The sequence below is a fragment of the Pezoporus flaviventris genome, unplaced genomic scaffold, assembly GCF_033815535.1.
Source record: "Pezoporus flaviventris isolate CSIRO_AGI_PZ_B2104156 unplaced genomic scaffold, CSIRO_AGI_Pfla_v1 ptg000006l, whole genome shotgun sequence".
Classification (NCBI taxonomy): domain Eukaryota; kingdom Metazoa; phylum Chordata; class Aves; order Psittaciformes; family Psittacidae; genus Pezoporus; species Pezoporus flaviventris.
Window position 1 is genome coordinate 18030561 of NW_026892554.1, and position 21550 is coordinate 18052110.

The following is a 21550-nucleotide window of genomic DNA, read 5'->3' on the forward strand; positions in this document are numbered from 1 at the left end:
GTGTTATATATGTCTGGCTGGTTTTGAACCTAGTAACATTACAAGCTTTTTCATGATTCATTGGCTGCTGCCAAGTTATCCTGAATGGAAAGGATGAGCTCTTTGACTTCACATTTCCTTTTAAGTGTTTTGGGGAAGCAAAATACATGTCACAAGGCTCCTGCAGTGCCTTAAGTTGGTACTGGAGGCTGACAGTCTAAAGCTCCGAGTTGTGCAGAGGTAAGTTATTGTCATCTCTTTCTCCTTTCTTAGCACAAGGGTGGAAACTCAGGTCATTGGGCTCTAACAGTGGAAGCCTCCACATGCTTGCAGCTCTGAGTGGTGCTGCTGGAATCAGTAGGGCTGCTTCCTGTAGGAAGTGCTGTGCTGGATCGTAGTTTGTAGGGTAGGGCCCAAGGCCACCCAGAGAGTTGGAGGCTGTGCTGGGAGCCAAACAGGAGTTCCTGGCACTTGGCCATTGAGTCTGACACAGCCCAGTGTTCTGCCTGCTCCACCGGATTGTTTTTATGGTCCTATGATCTCTGCTGGGTCCTAAACAATGTGTCTGAGTGAGGTCAGACCCTTTGTTGGTTGCTTAGAATTGCTGCTTTCCAGGAGACCGCAAACTGCTTTGTGGTTTGGGGCATCTGAATTCACCTCTTACTGTGTATAAGGGTAAGGAGGAGGCTGTGGTTTTCATGTCTCTTAATGAGATCATGTCATCGTTCACAGGGCAAGTATGTGCAAGCAAGGAGATAAGAACTAATCTGAAAAAAGCCCCAAACCTGTAGAATAGGCTTCCCTCAAGTGCGCTGTTGCAGGTGAATCTATAAAGCTTCTTAATAGATAAATAAAAAGCTTTCCAGTTCCAAGGGAAGCTGAAGGGAGCAGTGACCATAATGGTGAATTACACATAGTGGCATTTTTTTGCTGACTAGCAACGGGTACATTAAATAAATAGGGATAATGATGTATTTGCTGGAGCAGGAAAATCTGTTTCTACCATGTATCGTAAGCCCTGCCCATTATGGATTCTCTGTATGCAGTGCCTAATCAAGCAGAACTCAGTGAAGGCAGAAAGTATTGGCTTGTAAAAATGAATAAATTGGGCTCTTGACTCCATTCCAAAGAAATGGGCATTTCTTCCCCTTGCAGCTACTTTGTCTGAAATATTGTAGAACAGACTTGTAAAATTACAGAACCCTGCATCATTCATCATTCCTCAAGAGGTGTGTGAGCTACTCACCCTTTTCTTCAATACAAAAACACAAGTTGCAGTTTGAAATACACCATTATTGTGCAGCCTGGCTGTGTAATTGTCTTGGTTGTTTTGTGAGTTGTGTCTCAATGAAATGAGTAGTTCTGAGAGCACCAGAACTGGCAAAACCTGCCTCTGTGTCGATTCATGTCTTGTGGTTGGTTGTGAGCTCGCAATGGGGTTTTTTTCGAGTTACTGAGACATTTGAGCTGTCTCTTGCTCCTTCATGGGATTTCTCTGATGTCTAACAATATGCGAGGCCTGCTGCAGGGTGTGCCTGGCCTTTCCACCCAGTACACTCATACATAGGCTCTTTCTATCTGAATGCTCCCTTACATTCACAAAACTGGCAGAAGTGTAAGTTTCCTTTTAGAGTTCTGTGTGGTCAAAACTAGTTGTTCAGTTCAGGAGTTCTTGAATGGGATGAGAGAGAGATAAGGACATACAAGTCCCTTTTCTTTAAGAAAGAAGACTAAAGCAGTAGCCTGCACCTAAAGAGCCCAGCCTCTCAGAGCCCTAGCACCTGAGTGAGAAATCTGAACCTATAAGGTATTGTGCATATTAACCAGTGGCTGTTGTCATTGATGCTACTCATAATCAGGGTTAAATTGCAAACTTTGCTATACTGCTAATGCTGTAGGAATAATGCTGTTACACTGGGCTGTCTACAACTGCTGCCATGCCTATTAATAGCAGCAAAAGAATAAAGTGATTAGCCAACTAAAACATTTAAAAACCATGATAGGAGGTACTTTTTAAATGGCTCAGCACTTAGGAAATCAGAGTATTTTTATCCTCAGATGTTCATTTTGTGTGGTCTTTTTGTTTTTCTTCTGATTTCTGAGTTTTTAATATTAAAGTAGGAGCATCATTGAAAGATTAGGTGAGAATTACAGGAAAAAGGTCAAAGCAGCAGAAAACCAAGGATAATGCTTTTTATCTTCATGGAATTTTATTGAAAATGAACACAGGAATAGTTCCTTTTAATAGAGGGAAGGTGTGTAACATACTTTCTTCAGTGTGTGTTGTGTTCTTTCCATGGAAAACCTATGCAAGTTTACATAATCTTCTTGGCTTTGGTTGCAAACCTGTCTAGTAAGTCATAGCCTTGCTAATTTGTATGCTGTTGCTGGGAGTTGCATAAATGCAGGATACCCCCACGGTGACAACAGCTTAGTGAGCAATCTGCATGTCCCAGTTAGTTAATTTATATGAGAGCAGAAGCAATGGGAAATGGAAGCAGATAGAAGTCTTGGAGACGCATAAAGACCCTTTGTTATTGCCTCACTCGTAATTTGCTGAAATGAAAGGACATGATGTAGTATTTTGCATATGAATGTTAATGGCCTTTGAGGGTACCTCAGCACTGGTTTCTTCCTATCTCTTTGCTGGTTTGAGGAATGGCTGGGTAAAGATTCAACAGCATATTGTCATTAAAAAAATACAGCCACCACAAAATCCTACCTAAACATCTCTCATCTGTGTACAACAAGAATATATAGCTCATGGTTATAAAGGGATGAAACATGTTTGGGGCCACAATCATGCAGAGTATTTTGAATGCCTTCTATTCCAGAGCCTGACCATGAGCTACTTCTCAGGATTATTCCTTGCATCAACACTGTTGTCATTTTTTGCCCACATGTCAAGGAAGCACCTGTGTGATCCAGCCCTGCCAAAGCTCATGGCAAACTGTTTCTTTGGATAAAATCTGCCAAGGTCTAACATGTAGTGATAGTTGTCCATGCTACTGAGGAAATCATGCAGGTCTGGTGTCTCCACAAATAGAATTTGTGAAAGAAGAATCAGGAAGGTGAAACTGCAAAGCTCTGGTAAGTTGTTTTAGCTTGCTTAGGTCACATTGGCATTGACATTTCCAGTTCAAAAATAGAGCATTTGTATGCAAGTCCACCAATAGTTTGCGTGTTTCTCTTGACAAAAACACTAGTTGGAGAAACAGCCTGTGAAAATGCTTCCGAATCTTTCCTGGATTATGGTTTTCTGTAGCCAGCAAGGAGGGGCCTGCCAGACTTCTTCCCACTTTATCTAGCTTGCTGTACTGCTTCCTTATTTGTTTTTAGACGCATGGAGACCATGAAATAGGCGAAAGGGATGATGTCATTTGTGCAGGCTGTTCAGGAAGAAAAGTGTATCTAGAAGGTGAACTAGGCACGAAAGCAGTTAAAAAGGAAAGAAGATAGAATTGCACATGGGTACTAAGGGCCAGTCAGGAGGGTAGAGAGAGCATGAAGGTGATCTACAGGAGAATAAAGCCTCCTGCTCTAAATGCTGCTGCATAGTTTACCTTGTCCTGCTCCTGTGCCACAGCATTCCTCTGCCACAGAGGGTGGTGGCTGGCAAAGTCCAGGTAACAGCAAATTCTTTGTCACCCCTCATCTGGGTTTAAAGTACAATATGCAGGAGCTTTTCCCTTAAAAATCAATAGAAACCCTTCCTCTCAGTGGTTCTTGCCACACTAGCAGAGTCTGGTTAAAGTTTTCTGTGCTCAGATTTTAGTATCATTTATTACCTTTACCAGGAAATCATGACACTTCAAAAGGAAAAAAAGGATCACTTTTTGGTTTTGCTGTTTTTCAGCAGTTAGCAAACACATAACAAATGCGTGTGTGCTTTTGTTGCACTCACATGCAGCCATGTATGAGCACAAGGCATTTCCTGGAGATTAATAACTGGGTGGAAATGATTGTGGATACAAGAGGCAGCCCAAAGGACCCAAACTGGTTGTTAATCCATGGGAGGCTTTCTTTGCTGAGACTTACTGTTGTAAATAGAAATAAAAGGGACACAGGCCTGTGGAGGAGAAGCGGAGATGTAAGATTGCCCTTTGAGCAATGAGATTGCTGACTTTTCCCTCTGCTTCCTCATCAGTGTGTGTGCTGCTTCATTAGGAACACTACAGTTAGCAAAGAACTGATAGGGTTTACTCCAGATCCATTATTTTTGTTAATTGCTTGCTATTAATGGTTTGGATTTAATATGGGAAATCAATAAAATCCAAGTTTAAACTGAGTGCAGATTGTATAGGAGTTTGTGTCATTGTAGCTAAGTTGTTTTAAAGATCATTATACCAAACCCCACATATACCTTTGGGCATACACCTGTATGGAGTATGTAGAGCTCAGGCCTGCCTGTTTGGCTAAGCCATAGTCAAACAAACAACTACGTCAGAACAAAGTCTCAGTGTTGTAGAATCAAGCTTTATAGTCGTTGCACAATGAGTTCTCTCTTGCGTCACAGCTGTTGGGTCTTCAGCTGCTGTGACACTGGGTATGTAGGTTTAAAATACCCGACGGCTGTCCCCAGTAAGAATTGCAATGTTGTGTTTCAGTTTCTAAAGGAAGAGACTGATGTTCAAAGCCACTGAACAGTTTAAGGTGGGAGATTGCAGAAATCCCTATTTAAACTACAATAAACCCAGAAAGCTCTGAAATCTGTTTTCCCAGTTCCTCTTTCCCCCATGTCTGTTTTGCTTTTGAAGCAATAATGAAGAAATTATTCTCTCTACTGCTCTGTGAATAGAACTGAGTCACTCAATTTCAGCTACAGGCACATTTCTCAGACAAGGTGGTGATTTCTCTTAGTTTCTATTTTATTTTCCTGTTTGAGAATTTACAAGAACACCAGCTGTCTGTGTAAGAAATGCTTTTTACTCACACCTGCTCTTTGAATTTGACAGGCACAGAGTCCAGTAGGAACTTGTTGGCTTTCATTACACCACCTGGAAAAATGTCGTCACCCATTAAGTAGATGCCAGCTTCCCCTCCAGCATCAGTGCACTTTGAGCCCCTTCTGATGCAGGCAGCAGTACCTTGCTTACCTTCTCACTACAAGATTATTGTTTTAATTGAAGATGAAGGAATGACAAGAATCCAAGCTGAGTGGGAGACATTAAGACGAGTGTGCAGGTAGCAAAACTGTTCTGAATGATGTATACACACAACATAGTATAACAGTAAGTTAAGTGTGTTTATGCATACCTAACATAGACTGCTGTACATCGCAAAGTGTATAGAACTGGTTTTGATTTGGTTCAAGGTCAAAGAAAAACCTGACAGTATTTCTCACTCAAGCAGTTGATGGGTTATTCCGAGTGGCAAAACTGTCCCACACTTGGTGCTTACTGCAGAAGTCAGTCATCCCAGGTAGTCATCTTCCCTCAGCAGTGAAGCTTTTCAGATGGTCTTAGTTATTTCCCATAGCTCTGCATGCCAAGGTACAAAAGAAATGCCTGCTTTAGTTTTGCAGTGATCTTAATGCAGCACACATCTGTGTAAATGCCATCAACTTGATTTATTTTATATGTATGGAAAGGGGATTGAGTAAAATCCCGTCTTACTGATCTGTGTAGCATATAGTAATTGTGCACTTACACATCTTTAGAGAGGCTCTTTTGAAACATGTCTCAACTTGGGAACAATAATACGAAGCAAAGGAATGGAGTTTGTAGTATGCATGGACTCATTCCCATAAGAATACCCAAGCCCAGTGCCAAATGCCTCCACCCAAATACCCGAGATGTTACTAATTTGATAAGAGGCCTTTTCCTGTTTTTCACTAGCCTGTACAGTTTCACAAGCTATCTGTGCTCAGTTCTCACAAGGAGCATTTTTAGTGGCTCTGAATGTGTCTGCAGAGCAAAATGAAGGTGTAATTGCAGCATAGGTAGGTGAGATCACACTAGAATAGCAGTGAATGTGTGGGAAATGGGCTGGCACCCAGCATGTGCATGTAGCTGAGTATTTGGTGTGAACTGCAGAGAATCATTTGCTTGTGACAATAGTTATCAGTAAAAACATGTGTTAGGAGCTTCAAATAATGTTGAATGGTTTGGAAAAAAAGAATAGATACTGAGAAGGGTCTAGAGACTTGTTATCTAGAAGAGCAGATACAGACAGTAAATGCAAATCAGGGTTGTGTTTTTTACACAGAAATGTGCCTGGACATTCACATACAAAACCTGGGAAAACATTTTTCCTCCTGCTGCTGAATCTGTCAAAGCAAACATGCCTGTTTATTTTCTTCCTGGCTTGTAGACTCCTACAGTGGAGGTGGCCCTTGACCTCGGCACTTCAGGATGACTGAAAGCAGTTGCTTGGTCTGCTGCTCTCCAGAGTAAGTCAGCATGTCCGTGTTTCAGCTCGGATAGTTAATTTTCCTCCTGGTGGCTGTGGTTTAGCTTTAGTCTGAGCATAATGCTCATAACACACCAGTGTCAGACCGTCAAGAGTTCTCACTACCACACTGAGCTTTATATATGTGGGAGGAAGGGTGCAAAGAGAAGCAGTTGTCGCCCAATTGTGAGGAGCTCTTCCTAAAGTACACCAGAAAGCTTTCCTGTGTGCCTGCACTTCCAAATTCTATCTTTGGGCATATGAGCTTCAGAATGATACCTTATGGTTAATAGTTTTAATCTTTTAGGTGTTTTACACCTTCTGTGATTTGTTACTTTGCTTTGAAACAACATATATAAGTGTGAAATGATAGACTTGGAAACGTCAAAGACACTGGCGCTGTCTGGAACCTGTTGCATTGTGTGTAGTGCTTATGTGAGCCATCATTTTCCATGGTATATTGTACCTCTATCCACTGAGTGGGGAGAAAAGCTGGAGAGGGCAAAAATGTTACGCACAGCAACTGAATTTTAATGATAGATGTGAAGCCAATTTTCAGGGTGAAAATTGTCCAGTCCTCTGTCTGCTCAGTTTTTCTACAAGAAGAGATTGTTGCTTGGGGAATAACTTTAGGAAAAACAGGAAATAATTCTTTATGTGTTTTTTTTTTTTGTTGGTTATGGGCTTTGGGGTGTTTTTGTGGGGGGGAGGGGATTGGTGTGTGCTTTTTTTACACTGATGTATTTCACAAATGTTCCTTCACTACTTACCTTCAGCTGGTGACAATTATCTTCCCTCTGAGTCCAAGAGGTTTAGAGTAGGCCCTGCATTAAAAGTATGAGGAAATCACCACTGAGAAACAAGTTTCAAAACTAATGTTTTTGCAGAGAAGAAAAAGCAATGTGTGCGCCCTTTGTCTGGTCTGTAACCACAGCATGGTCTTCCCAGCATTCTTTCCTCTGGCATGCAAAATATTTCCCAAACTCTCATCCTGTTGTTTCTAGGAACTGTGTCAGACTGCATGCAACTTGTAAAGCTAAGGCAGTAACAATGTGGCACTGTAAAACTCTTTCATATTCTAGTTTACTGGAAGTATACGATTCCCAGTGACATATCCTAAGTACACAGGAAAAGGGAGTGAATTCAGGAGAGTTTTGTCCCATTTATGGTGTGTTTGTTGCAGGGGGGAACTAACAGGTGACTAACTTGTGCTGCGCAAGCCTCCAGGTCTGCGCTGTTGCTTGGAGGACAGGACCAGGCTGCTAGTTGAGCTTGAGGACCACCACTGGTGCCCTGTCTGTTAACTGGTAATGGGGACACGGGCACGGTGTGACCACAACAGGATCAGCGTTTCCATGTAATGTAGAAAAAGTCCCATGATGTTTAATTAAATCCCTCAGGAAGTTTAACAGGTATCGGAATCATAATTCAAGCAGAGCTGATCTCAGTGTCTAAAGACCCACAGTTTTTAATGCTACTTTTTCTCCTGGTCCAGACATCTTACGTGTTTGCAGATTTATTCTTGATTAATGTTTCTCACCTAAGATGTTGGAGGGATGTTTAGGAGGGGAATGGTACATTTACTGTAATCACTCAGGTTGTATCTTATTTGATAAACAGATAATAATACTGAGAGCTGCTATATTGACCAAGGCCAAGCCAAAAGTGTACATGGGTGAGGAATCTGTCGTATCAACTCCATTCAGTGAGACTGTGATAACCGAGAGAGATTCCACTGCTGGAACCACCCTTTTTGCTAACAGCTGGCTGCACTGATGAGGTTTCCTACTGCCATCTACTGCTTGCTTCTGAAAAGAGAGAGAGAAAGCAGACCTTGGTTCATCTCCATCTCTAACATTCCCTTTGTCTTCTTTTCAAATTCAGAAAGAATTTGTGTTTTCAAAAATCTTTCCTCTACTGAAAGTAGAAACCTCGAGTGTGATCAAGGGAACCATTATCGCTTTATTCCGCATTTTCCATCAACAGGAGCTTCCCCTATGCCAATGTATGCAAACATAGTATTTTTTTAATCACTGCTTTCCTGTTTTTCTTCATTTTATCTAGTGCAAATATAAACAACAGACCTTTTTGACAACCTTATCTTTTAGCTCTTAATTATTTTACATTAGATTCAACATTTTTAGATCCAGAAGTCTTTGCAGAAGTTACAGTCTTTAATTATTGGAATTCAGTTGGAATAATTGGAGTCCTTTGGATTAATGGGACTTTTCATTGTTTCACAATAAATTCAAACAAATAAAACAAAGGAGTGTCCTTATACTGCTACTTCCTACATTTTTCTAAAGCCCCTTCCTACAAACTTAACCCCCAAGCTTCACTCTTGGTCTGTAGCAGTTACATAGGTAATTAGTAGGTATTTAATAGGATGAAAGAGCAGAGCTGGACTTGTGATTTCAGAACTCAGCAGCTTTTTATCAGGGGAATACTAACAGTTGTCATTTGTTTCCTATCATTCAAATCTCAGATGTTGTTTGCTAAAAACATTGCCCATCTTTTCAGTTTCAATGGAAATGTTAAATTTTCATGCATGTCGCCATAGATTTTGTCATTTCTCATGTCAGTGAGTCAGAAAAGCAGATTAGATGAGCATCTGAAAAATACTGAGATCAGAGACCAGGCCTACAAGCAGAAGCAACCATAATAACATCTGTTAAACCTTGCTGAGACATCAGGATCCACAGAAGGACTTGCAGAAATGGAGGAGGACTGTCAGAAGTGATGGCATTGTTTGTACAGAGTCAGGTTTTAGGAAATACTGATGAAGCCTCAAGATTTGCCTGATGTTCCCACATCCTGCTGACCACCAGCAGCAGAATGAGCATGTTGCACCTTTTGACAATGAGCTGCACCACTGCAAATGAGTATAAAAGCTACTGACCACCTTGTCATTCCCCAGCTCACACAGTCACCCTGTTATGAAAAAGCCTGTGAACACAGTAGCCTACAAGAGCAAGATGACTAGGAAGATACATGAGGACTTTGTTTAAAGGTCTCGTGTTATTGAGTCTTATCTTACTCGAAGTTTACAAAGCCTTAAAGATTTTTTGATAATGAAACTCTCAGGCTGTCCCACGTTGAGGTGAGCACAGCCCTGCTTTGCTGAGAGACCCATTGTGTCATGCCATCCTTTATTGTCTGAATAGGGCATATCTCCCCACACAGGCTTTTCAAATCCAGTAAGAACAACTTGGCAAGGAGGCAGAGGAGAGGAAAAGTCAGCTGGTTCAGTGCTGAACCATGCCAAGTCTTTTCACCATGCCAGAAGGGTCTCCAGATGGACTTTATTGGCTGTGCTACTTAAGGAAGATGAATTACAGCTGAGAGTCTGTGCCTGTACCTCTGAGTGACTGATAAATGAGGATAGAGGAAAAAACATTGGGTTGTTTTGTTAAATTCAGAATTGTGCTTGCTCTCCTCATTTTCTGTTGCTGTCAGGTGGAGTAGAAAAATCTCCAAATCTTATAAGCCTGATAACTGAAAGTTAACACCACCAGCAGCTTAAAGGAAGTCATAACAGATAACAGCAGGTGATGTTGTGCTGCTGGATTTTACACAAAGCTCTTCATTAAGGCAATCAGATAAAAATGCCAAGATGAGTTTCTGCCTTCAGCCTGTTCAAAAGTGTGATGTCAAAAAGTGTTCCTACCGAGCAGGTTAATGTAAGAATACGGAGAATCCTGCTGCAAAACACTTCCAGAAGCTGTTTAACAGAGTGAAAATGAGTTATGAGAAATTAAATACAGCATCTTGTACCAGTTGGGTATGAAGTTGTACTGCAATAAGCAATGGAGTTTTATTGAGAAAATACTAATGAGAAATAAATGGCTGCAGTGAAAAGTGCACCATCTGGTCTGCATTTGACTTCATGTATGAAAGCTATTTGGCCTGGCCTCCTGCCAGATCCTGCAGGTTTTAAGGTCATGGGACATGAAGGAGACTGAACTTCCTATGTTAGCATCCCAGAGTTTTCTCCTAGCAGAGCATAGGCAGTGTTCTGAAAGGACAGGACAGAAGCAATGACTCTCCAATTTGGCTTACAGGTATGGCTCTTTTTTTTTTTTTTTTTTTTGCATTTTTTTAAGCTGTTGTGTTCTCTCCCAACATCTATAACATTTATGGAGTGGCCATTATTAAAGGTTGTTAGCTGTTGTTCAGGAATCCTTCAACATGCGTACGTGGGGTTTAAAGTCATTGTCTAACTACCCCTGTGATTTGCAGGGTTTAAGGTCCTTAGAACAGTCCAGTCTGAGGCATTCCCTTGAGAGGGCTGACTATGAGCATCTCTCAGCTGTTTGGACTATGTTGTATTCTCCACGGTATGCCAAGGGCTCTGCTGGTTTTGGTATCACCTCTACAATTTTCTGCTCATGGACCATGGTGTGCTTAGCTCAAATAAACTAGTCCTTCCCTGTCCTCCCCTCTTGCACTTGGACTATGGAACTAGGTAGTCTGAAGTCCAAAAGAAGAGCAGTAAGAGTGCTAGAAAAAGACTGAAGCAAACTGCTAATGAGGGCTTTTTTTAACCGTCTTTGGACCTAACATCATCTGCTCTTGCATCGTTGCAGTTAGTAACTTCACAGCAATGACATATAGGAAAGGGATAGTAATGAAAATACTTTCATCATAATGAAGAAATTTAATGCTCTAGTTAGCCGTTTGGACTAACAATGCTGCTGATGGTATTGAGGGCTTCTGGATTTGCCTTTGCATTAGGCATATGCGATCTCTTTAATTGTCATGAAGGGCTGATGTAAGGATCCCAAATCTGCAGACCCATCTGGTTGGCAAACTTCACAAGAGTCCTGGTTGTCGGACTTGGATTTGGTTGACATGCTACCTACCTGTCAATCTGAATCTTGTGATGCAGTGAAAATCCTTTCGTTCTGCCTTCTTGAGTAATGGTATCACTGTCTGGTGCCTCTTCTGTCTCTCTAGCTTGCTGCTCAGTCAACAAATCATTAGAGAAGACCTACTGGAAACCAAGTATATGGAAGGTCTTGAGATAGTTTAAACACATCAGTTGGAGGCATCGTCATGGCTCTGCAGGCGCTGTCTAAAGAGAACAACTACATGGAAAAAACATTTCTGTGAGCGAACACTTGCTATGCCATCAGCGCTGCTCTGTGCAGAAACTTAACTCTAAACAAGCCTTGGGCATTTCCTCACTAATCAAATATGCTCACCTTGCAGTTATAAAAGGTTTTGTCTGGGTGTTAGCCTAGCTTGCCCTGCTTTACCCCTGCCTGGCATATGTTTCACAGCAGGCTTTTTCATTTGATGCTGCAATCCTTTGCTATGGAGGGCAGAGTGAAGATTAGCTGTTATGTCATGGTTTGACCTATCCTTCGTCTTCTTTCTGCCCTGTTCCCATGCGTCAGTGCAATGACGGCCTTGGTTAAACCAGCTTGTTCAGCGAGAGCCCCGTTAGTGCGGGCGGCCCGGGCCCGATGCGCCGGGAGAGCCCGGCCGCTGCCCTCGCTCGATGCGCTCGGTGCTCGGCCGAGCGAGCTCTCGGGAGCGGCTGTGGCTGCCTGGCGGGCAGCGCTGGGGCGGCCATGAACGGGCTGGCGCGCGTCCTGTGGCGGGCCGCGGCCCCGGGGCGGCTGTCGCTGTCCCGGGCAGGGGGGGCCGGGGCCGGAGCCGGAGCGCGGCCCTGGGGCTGGGGGCTGGCGCTGGGGCTGGCGCTGGGGGTGAAGGTGCCGGCGGGCTGCGAGGCTGACGAGGCGGAGCCGAACCCGAACTCGCTGCCGTCCCCTCGGGGCTTCGGCGCTGCCATCGAGAGGGGCAGGGATCTGGTGCGGAGGATTAAGGTGCGGAGCGAGGGGGGCTGCGGGGACCCGAGGGTCGTGTCTGTTGCTGTGCGAGCCGGCTCCCACCCGTGAGGGGGGAGCTTTCGGAGGCGGTTCACACCAGTTCAGCCCAACTAGTGCTTAACTAAACGTCAGTTAAGGTAACAGCAACGTGCAGGTGTATTTGTGGGATTGCTTTTGCGAGATGGTGTTTTTAACTGTAAAGGTTCCCCTTAATATCTTCTGTGCGTTTTTTGACAGGATGAAGCAGGAATCCCAGGTATACTAGTTGGAGTTTCAGTAGATGGACAGGAAGTCTGGTCAGAAGGTCAGTATATGGGAGTAGCAGTTGTGCATGCTGTTAGGAAGCAATGGAAGTTTTAGGAATGAGCAGTTCAGACAAAGGGTTTTAATGCACTTCATGTCCTATCTCTGAGCAGGGGGCAGAAACAGGAGCCTTGGGAGCATAAAGAGATAATTTTTTTAGTAAACTTCAGTAATTGCCAGGAGTTGGTAATTTATTAGCTTCCTGATTGTGCTAGTATATATCAAATGGTTCTGTTTAAGTACCTTTCTCTAGTTGTTTGTCAGATGAGTCTTTTCATATACTCCAGGCATAGAGCTGTACAGTGCTCTGGTAGAATTGTGAATAGGAGGTAATGAACTGTTCTCCCTGCAGGACCTTACTTAAAGTAATAATGACTTTCTGACAGCTGTTGTATTAACTTTTATATATGTATAAAACAGATTACAGGTTTTCATTTCTCTTTCATGCCTGAAGTGAGTTGGAGAGCTTCTAGTACCTTTTGTACTGTGGCCTAATAAGAAAATTATACTAGAAACTTAATCCCAAACTTTCTCAACTCAGGTGGCTTTTCTGGTCTCAAATTATGTGGCAATGATTACAGAAGTTTTCCTATTACTTCTGCACAATCCCTTCCTTGACATGCAGGAAAGTGCCGGAGAGAACTAGTGCCAGGTTTGTGGTTTATCACCACGACTGCCAGATCCAGTAGCAAGACAGCTACTTGTGGGAGGATAAGCCTTGGCAGAGCTTTCTGTACCCTGCTGCCTATGGATACAGAGAACAATGCTGCCTTGAGTAAGGCAGCTGGGAGGTGGGCAACATTGCTCTAACACAGCTCATTTTGTTGCCCTCCTTTCTTCATGGGGGAAAAACAGGAGGAGGTTTAAGGTGCATGTGTTCTGTGACCATGACACTGAACCTGCTTTCTTGCTAAACTGATGGGAGAAATTTCAGATTTGGAAGCTATTTTCACTGAGGCATGCAGTATCTGCATTCACAAGCACCATGCAAGCACTTGAGTGTCAGCTTTGCATAAAAGGGTCTCTTGCAATTGACATGTCATTTGTTTTATTTCTTGTATTTTGGCAAGGTGTTTTTTTGCATGAGTTGTTCATTATTACACTACACTTTGATGTAGACAGACACAGAATCAGAGAATCACAGAATGTTTTAGGTTGGAATGGACCTTAAACCTCCTCCGGCTCCAACCCCCTGCCATGGGCAGGCGCACCTTACACTAGAGCAGGTTGCTGCAAGTCCCACCCAGCCTGGCCTTGAACACTGCCAAGGAGGGGGCATCCACATGAACTGCAGTATGAGCAGGCCTTGCTCATGTTGTTACTGCATTTCATTGCTGTTTATGCTGCAACATCCCTTGCACAGTTTCTTCAAACCTAGCTCAAACTGAAGACTAGTATGGGAGCTTATTAATTCCAGTTCTTGCTACTAGACTTGTGGGTTGGTTACACAGGAAAACATTGGTATGGAGACTCTTAAGCTGTCGTGTTATTGAAGTCATGCTGAGTGATGTTGAAACAAAGTGCATTACATGACTGTTTTGTGAAGCTTTACAGCATAGGTAACTGCTGGGAGTTTGTGAGTGATTTCCTTTCTCAATATCCATATTGATAAAATAAGACCCTTTACTGTTTTAACCATTAAATCAGAACAATAGGAGGAATATTTATGATTTTCAGTTATTGTACAGTCTATATTTTGGTCTCTAGTTTTTCTACATTGAATATTTGACCTCAGGGAGTATAAATTTTGGCTTGCTCTTCAATTTCATTTACCATTAGGTTGTTCTGTAATCTTAGATCAGTAATTTGGGATGCCCATTGGCCGATACAGTGGGTTTTGATTAACCTACTACATTAAGATGTTCCTACTACATTAAAATGTTGTTAATGTCATTGAAGCAGGAGCAGGGATAATCCAATTCATGTCCCTGTTTAGCTAGAGAAAAAACACGGTAAGAAGCCAGTAAATCTATTCATTACAAGCAATTAATTCAGCATGTCTCTGTGCAAAATATTTGCAGTGTTTTTATTTTCTTAAAGGTTTGGGTTATGCTGATGTAGAGAATCGTGTAGTATGTAAGCCAGAGACCATCATGCGGATTGCTAGCATTAGCAAGTGTCTTACAATGATGGCTGTTGCTAAACTGTGGGAAGAGGGGAAACTGGATTTAGATGCTCCAGTGCAGAAATACGTCCCTGAATTTCCAGAAAAAGTCTACGAGGGTGAAAAGGTATGTGACTGTTCATTGGTAACACTGGTTTGGGTTTCTGTTCCTGTCACTGCACAGCCATATGTGTACAGATGCCTGTATCTGGACCCATTCCCACAAAACAGATGTTTGCTGCTTGAAAAAACAATGCTGGAAATTGGGATCTTCAGTTCTATATGACGTGTAGTGTGTGCATATATATGTATCTATTTTAACTGGGTTTAATACATGATATTTGAAAGTCCTTCCACCTTTGTCTGTTCATCATCATGCTGAATTTTACTTTTCTGGTGATTTAGTGTGCATCATACCTTTAATGAAGAGAGCTCACATTTAAATGCTGTCTTTTCTACCTAGGTCACTATTACTACAAGACTGTTAGTCTCGCACTTGAGTGGGATTCGTCATTATGAAAAAGATATTACAAAAGTAAAGGAAGAAAAGGAAAAGGCAAACAGAGCATTGAAACCAACAAAACCGTGTCAGGATAAAGAACAAAAAGAAAAAGAAGGCAAAGGGGTTGAAAGGACTGATTCTGTCAAACCAAGGAAAGAACACGAGGGTGAGGTAAAAAGCCGAAATTCAAAACCTGGCAGGAGAGACCGGGAATTTGAGCAAGAAGAGTATTATTTGAAGGAAAAATTTGAAAGTGTGATTGAATCACTGAAGATATTTAAAAATGATCCTTTATTCTTTAAACCAGGTGAGTTTCTATTAATTTAGACCAAAACGTGCTCAGGATTTTATCAATTCAACTTTAGGTAACACTGTTATAAAGATACCTTTACCAGTCTACTGACTTGAAGAATTACGCTTACATAGATTCAGATACCGGAGAGGGACTCTTCATCAGGGACTGTAGCAACAGGACAAGGGGTGATAGGTTTAAACTTCAACAGGGAATGTTCAGGTTATATATAAGAAAGAAGTTCTTTACTGTGAGGGTGGGGAGGCCCTGGCACAGGTTACCCAGAGAAGTGGTAAATTTTCCATCCCTGGCAGTGTTCAAGGCCAGGTTGGAGAGAGCCTTGGGCAACATGGTCTAGTGTGAGGTGTCCCTGCCCATGGCAGGGGGTTGGAACTGGATGATCTTAAGGTTCTTTCCAACCCTGACCATTCTAGGATTCTATGATAGAACCTTCTAATGGTGTATCTGCACCATAATCCAGCCAGTTCAAAATGTCATGTAGCCAAGACTTAAAAGGTATTACAAGAGGGTCCTAGATAAGAAGAGAAAGCGGGACCTCAGGTAGAGCTCCTGGGAGAAAAGTCTTATTTCTAAATAATGCAGTAAGTGCCATGAAACATACCAGTTATTGAATTTGTCAATTCTAAAGCAAACATTTTAGTGAGGTGTCCTGGGTTCAGCAGTAGCAGTCATGTTTTTTCCTTCGTGGTAGCTGGTGCAGTGCTGTGTTTTGACTTCCAGCCTGAGAACAGTGTTGGTGAAGCCGATGTTTTCGGTTGTTGCTAAGTGATGTCTACCCTGACCAAGGACTTTGTGAGGCTCATGCTCTGCCAGGGAGGAGGGGAAGCTGTGAGGAAGCAGAGACGGGGCGCCTGACCCGGGCTAGCTGGGGAGGTATTCCATACCACAGCACATCATGGCCGGGGTGAGGGGTAACTGGGAGTTACCCGGAAGGACAGGGGCTTCCGGGTGGAACTCGCTTTCTTGGCCGGTGGTATCGTATTCTCTTCCCTTGTTATTTTCCCTTATCATTGTTTTAGCTGATAGTAGCGGTGGTGATTTGTTGCTGGACTGTTCTTGTCTCAACCCGCAGGAGTTGCACTCTCTCGATCCTCCTCCCCGTTCCTCCGGGAGCGGGGAAGGGGAGAGCCCCGGTGCGGGTGGGGGACACACACGGACCTCGATTGTTGTCAGCTCGGCACCACCCACTGGGAGTGAGTGAACAAGTTACCTGACTGTGTTTAAACCACGACATGAGGCACTAATCCAGAGCTAAAAAATTCTACAGAAAGATCACAGAATCTCAGAATTGTTGAGGTTATTTATTGTTGGAACTAGTTCTAGAGAGAACTTTGAGGAGTTTCAGTTGTAAGTTCTAAAGGTTAAAAGGCAAAGGATATGCACTGCCAATAAACAGCAAATGTGCATTTAAGGGGAAGGGAGTATGAAGGGGGAGAAGTTAACCTTATAACCATCTTGGAGAGTTCTAGGAAACCCTTCAGGTAAGAGATCTGTCTGGACTGTAGGCAGTTTGGCAGCTTGGTGCCAAACATTTCTTAGTGCAAGAATGAAGTAAAAACATTGTTTTGTAAATAAAATATATTATCTTAAATAATACACGTTAGTGTTCATATAATCTTACAGAATATTCTTGAACTAGAAAACCAGAACTAAAAACACTTGTTAAAAGTTATCAAAAGCTTTGAAAACCTTGAGCGAGTTCTACTCCTGTCTTTTCATCTCTAGGGTGTAGACATGCAAATAAGTCACAGTAGGTGAGCATCTTCTAAGAAGTAATTTTATGGTTTGCTCCAGCTTTCCAAATCCAGATGTCCCTATTAGCAGGGGCATGGTAAATCTTGTGGAAAGGATGTTAAATGTCAGTCTTCACATCTTGGCATGAAACCTGGCTGTACGTGCAGGTCCCTGGAGAGACTTTAGCTCTGTTCTCAGAGCTACCTGCACTTAGCAAGCATCTGTGTCTGCTGCTGTACAGAAATTCCTGAGAGCCAGTATCATAAACTTGTGATTCACATCCTATTAAAATGGGGGTGCAGGGGGACTCTGTCAGTTGATTATTCATTGCTATACATAGTTTTATTTGCACGTGATTACATACATTTTATCCTTCAGATTACATCTGAGCATCATGCATCTAACTTCTTTTTTTCACCCCCTTTCTCATTGTGTTTTTTTCAAGGTAGTCAGTTCTTGTATTCAACTTACGGCTTTACTCTGTTAAGTGCTGTTGTGGAGAGAGTTTCAGGACAAAAATTTACAGATTATATGTTAAAAATGTTTCGTGATTTGGATATGCTGTCAACTGTACTAGATGACAACGAAGCAATGATATATAACAGAGCAAGGTAAGCAAGGGTGAACCTCTTTTTTCCACAATTGTTGCTCTATCTTTATTAAACCAAGTGAATTAAGAATGTGGGATTTATCCCTCCTCCCTGTTTTGTAAATGAAGTGGCTTATGTTATTTCAAAGTTAGTCATGTAACTGATTTTGTGTGACCATTATAGCATTGTTTCTGTAATTAGCAGGTACAATTACAGAATAGGAAATAGGTATTTCCTGTTAGAAGGGTGTATATGTGGGGAGTGGCAGGGGTGACTGTGAAGTCTGCATTCATTTTGGGTAAGTGGATAATAGAGTAAACTAGAGGAGTAACTAGGAGATTATGTTAGAATATGTAGTTACCTTGGGGTTTTTAATATACTGACTTTTTAAGAGTTCCATGGAATTGTAATGGTCTCACAGTAACATGAGGTTTTCGTAAAGCGTAGTATCAGTTTTAACCAGAACTGAAGTTCTGATTAGCGCCGAACATGCTTTACCAATTGATCTGTTCTTATTAACTTAAACCACACAAAACCCCACCCAGATAAATTTATGTATCTGGATAATGCATATAGTGCATCCAATATAGTGGATAAGGGTAGAGTTTCTTGCCCTTCTCTCCAGTCATGTTTTATCAATCTGCCTGACCTGGCTCTGAAATGGATTTATTGAGTGACCTTTTAAATTTTGGTGGGGGAGAAAAACTCTGATTAAATCACAAAAGCAGGTTACAGAAAAAGTCTCATAAAAATGAGACTCAGACTTACTGAAAGTTTGTCTTCTAAAATGCTCTCAAAGAAATCAATCACAAATGGAAGCTACTGTCTTCAAGCAGTCACTTGAGACTTCGGCTCAGTGTCTGATAATCATTGGCTAGTGGTAGGATTCCTCTTTCTTAAAACACTTTAAATCCAGTACAGGGATTTAAGAAAAGTCTTGTGCTGGCTGACCTATAGATTTCTGTCGCACCTTTTATTTGTATATTGCCTTTAGGCTTAGTAAAATCAAAGAGTTAGTAGAAGGATTAGTACTTTTGACAGTAAGATTCTAACATAATAACTTTCTAACAAAAGCTTGACAGTACTTTACTGACAGTAAGCTTCTAACATAATAATAATGATGGTGATGATGTCACCTTAATTTTTATGTTCCCGTCTGAATTTCTTGTTGCTTTTTCTGCAGGAAAAATGTATTAAGTTCTCAAGTTCCACAAGCACAAGCTGATACATGCGCAGTTTGCTCTTTTAAGGTAGAGCAGCTTAAAATAGCTGTGCATAGTGTCAGAGAATGACGAGTTGAATTTTCTTGAATTCCAGGTGTTACGTTTACAACAAAAAGGGACGGCTGGTGAATGCACCGTATGTGGACAACTCTTACAAGTGGGCTGGTGGTGGCTTTCTCTCATCAGTAGGTGACCTGCTGAAATTTGGGAATGCCTTGTTGTACAGTTATCAAGCCGGACAATTTAAAAACACTAAAGGCAGACTTCTTCCTGGGTACCTCAAACCAGAAACAGTCACAATGATGTGGACCCCAGTGCCAAAAACAGAAGTATCATGGGACAGGGATGGTAAATATGCAATGGCTTGGGCTGTAGTAGAGAAAAAACAGCAGTGTGGCTGTTGCAGACAGCAGAGACACTATGCATCTCATACGGGTGGTGCAGTGGGGGCAAGTAGCGTCCTCCTCATTCTTCCTGAAGAGCTGGACTCTGAAGCTACAGATACTGGGCTAGTGGCACCACCTAGAGGAGTAATTGTTACTATTATCTGTAATATGCAATCGGTTTCACTCAACAGCACGGCCTTAAAGATTGCAAGGGAATTTGATAAAGAAAAACAGGCACAGTATACAGGTTAAAAAAAGGAAAAAGGTAACGTGTAACTGGACTCACTGCACAGAAACGGGAAAAACAAACGGAGAAGGGTGTAATTTGACTCTAAGATCACTAAGAATACATGAGCAAAAGCATCAACAGTTCGCTTAATTAACTTCTGCTAGTGGTGCTAAACTTATCTCTAGCTGGAATTAATCTCTCAGGGAAGTTCCTGACTTACAGAAAGGAGAATGTAACAGTCAGCTTTGACTTCTGTAGTATCTGTGTAAATCATCATCATGTTAGCAGGTTTTTTTCTCATCAGTCAAGCACTTGATCAAGATTAAAACCAACAGCACTGGTTTCTCACACTGAGAAGTACAATGACAGATGATCTACCTTAAATGTTAAACTTTTGAAAGATTTCGCGTCTTGATTTGAGCACACAAAGATGTAGTCTGTTCTTTCTCAATGTTCCAGTCTGCCAAAACTGGTCAGTATTACTTTTGAAAGAAAACTGGGTTTACTGTTGGTTTTTTTTTATTTTGTATTTGATCAAAAAGGAAAAAAAAACCACAAACAACAACCCCCAAATCTTGAAGCTACCTCCAGAATGCAGATTTACACCAGAAGTGTGCTTCTGACAGAGCTTGTGCATTGCTTAGAATTAGGAAAGAATAAGGATAGAGTAATGTAAGTAAAAAAGTCTTTTTGGTATTTAGATGTCTTCTCTTCCACTTTCATTGGAGACGGGGAATGTGTGAAACTAGTTTAACATGAAATAAGGGTATTGTTTCCACAGTCAGAGGTACCTGAATAGCACAACATGGTGAGCTGTCAAACTCTGTTTTTGAACAATACACATGCTGACTTGGGTAGCCAGAAATGACACTGTATTCTATAATGTAGATATTCCTTGAGATACAGGAATCGGGAACTCAACAAAATTTAAAGCCCATTCTTAGAATCACAGAATCAACCAGGTTGAAAAAGACCTTTAAAGTCATTGAGTCCAACCCCAGCACTGCCAAGGCCACCACTAAACCATGTCACTGAGTGCCTCATCTACACAGCTTTTTAACACTTCTAGGGAGAGTGATTCCCCCACTGCCCTGGGCAGCCTGTGCCAATGCCTGAGCACCCTCTTTATGAAGAAATTTTCCCTAATATCCAATCTAAACTTCCCCTGGCACAGCTGGAGGCTGTTTCCTGTTGTCCTATTGCTTGTTACTGGGGAGAAGAGACTGACGCCCACCTCACTACCACCTCCTTTCAGGTAGTTGTAGAGAGTGAAACTTTGAGAGGTTTTGTAGATGTGCCTCACTTTTGCACAAGGTTGAAGAAGAAATTGTGATGAAGTTCCAAAGAAGCATTTTCCAATCTTCAATTTTACTATAGGAATATAACAACATCTGATTATATTTTTATATATTCCAAAACAGCATGGAAAATTTCTACTATCTCAAGATTTGCCCCTACCCCACTTTCCCTGCAGTTACATCAGACAGTATTTCCAGGCTGAGACAAAACAAAATAGCCTTTGGGAAATGTTTGAATACTTTCTTCCCTGTGCTGTTCAGGAGCTCTGCTGCTCTGACTTTAATGAGCAAGGTGTCTTAGCTAACAGCCACCAGAAGATAGCCTTACCTGCCTCTGTCCCAAGTTAGCACTTTTAATATTGACTTCATAGTTGCTATCTGCCCTATGATGAAACAACATGCTGTCATCTCTCTTCCCAGTATGCCTGTGATACCATTTATTACCCAAGACTGAAAAAACATGAAATTTAATCTTTTGAGGTGTCAGTGTTTTACCTACATTTTTAATTGAAGGTAGTAAGGCTGGTTTAGTACTCTTAAGTATTATCGTTCTTGTGCCTTAAAACAATAAAAGGTAAACTATTTGCTTGGGTTTTCTGGCCCACTCACCAAAACTTCACTTTTTTATTTGTTAATAATGAGTTGTCTTTATCTCTAGAATATCA

At 41.8% G+C, this 21550-nt stretch overlaps 1 protein-coding gene across 1 annotated transcript; it reads left to right on the forward strand.

Moving 5' to 3' along the window:
• Nucleotides 1-11937: 11937 nt before the first annotated feature.
• On the forward strand, nucleotides 11938-20287 carry LACTB (lactamase beta). The gene is made up of 6 exons (XM_061447202.1): nucleotides 11938-12200; nucleotides 12441-12507; nucleotides 14547-14737; nucleotides 15074-15419; nucleotides 17605-17770; nucleotides 19067-20287. Exons 1-6 carry the CDS (start codon nucleotides 11946-11948, stop codon nucleotides 19608-19610), a joined length of 1569 nt encoding a protein of 522 aa, XP_061303186.1. The 5' UTR covers nucleotides 11938-11945; the 3' UTR covers nucleotides 19611-20287.
• Nucleotides 20288-21550: the final 1263 nt, after the last annotated feature.

Coding starts and splice junctions, on each gene's coding strand:
- LACTB (XM_061447202.1), top strand. CDS start 11,946: ATGAACGGGCTGGCGCGCGTCCTGTGGCGGGCCGCGGCCCCGGGGCGG. Junction 14,738..15,073: donor AAGTCTACGAGGGTGAAAAG/GTATGTGACTGT, acceptor TTTTCTACCTAG/GTCACTATTACTACAAGACT. Junction 15,420..17,604: donor TCCTTTATTCTTTAAACCAG/GTGAGTTTCTAT, acceptor GTTTTTTTCAAG/GTAGTCAGTTCTTGTATTCA.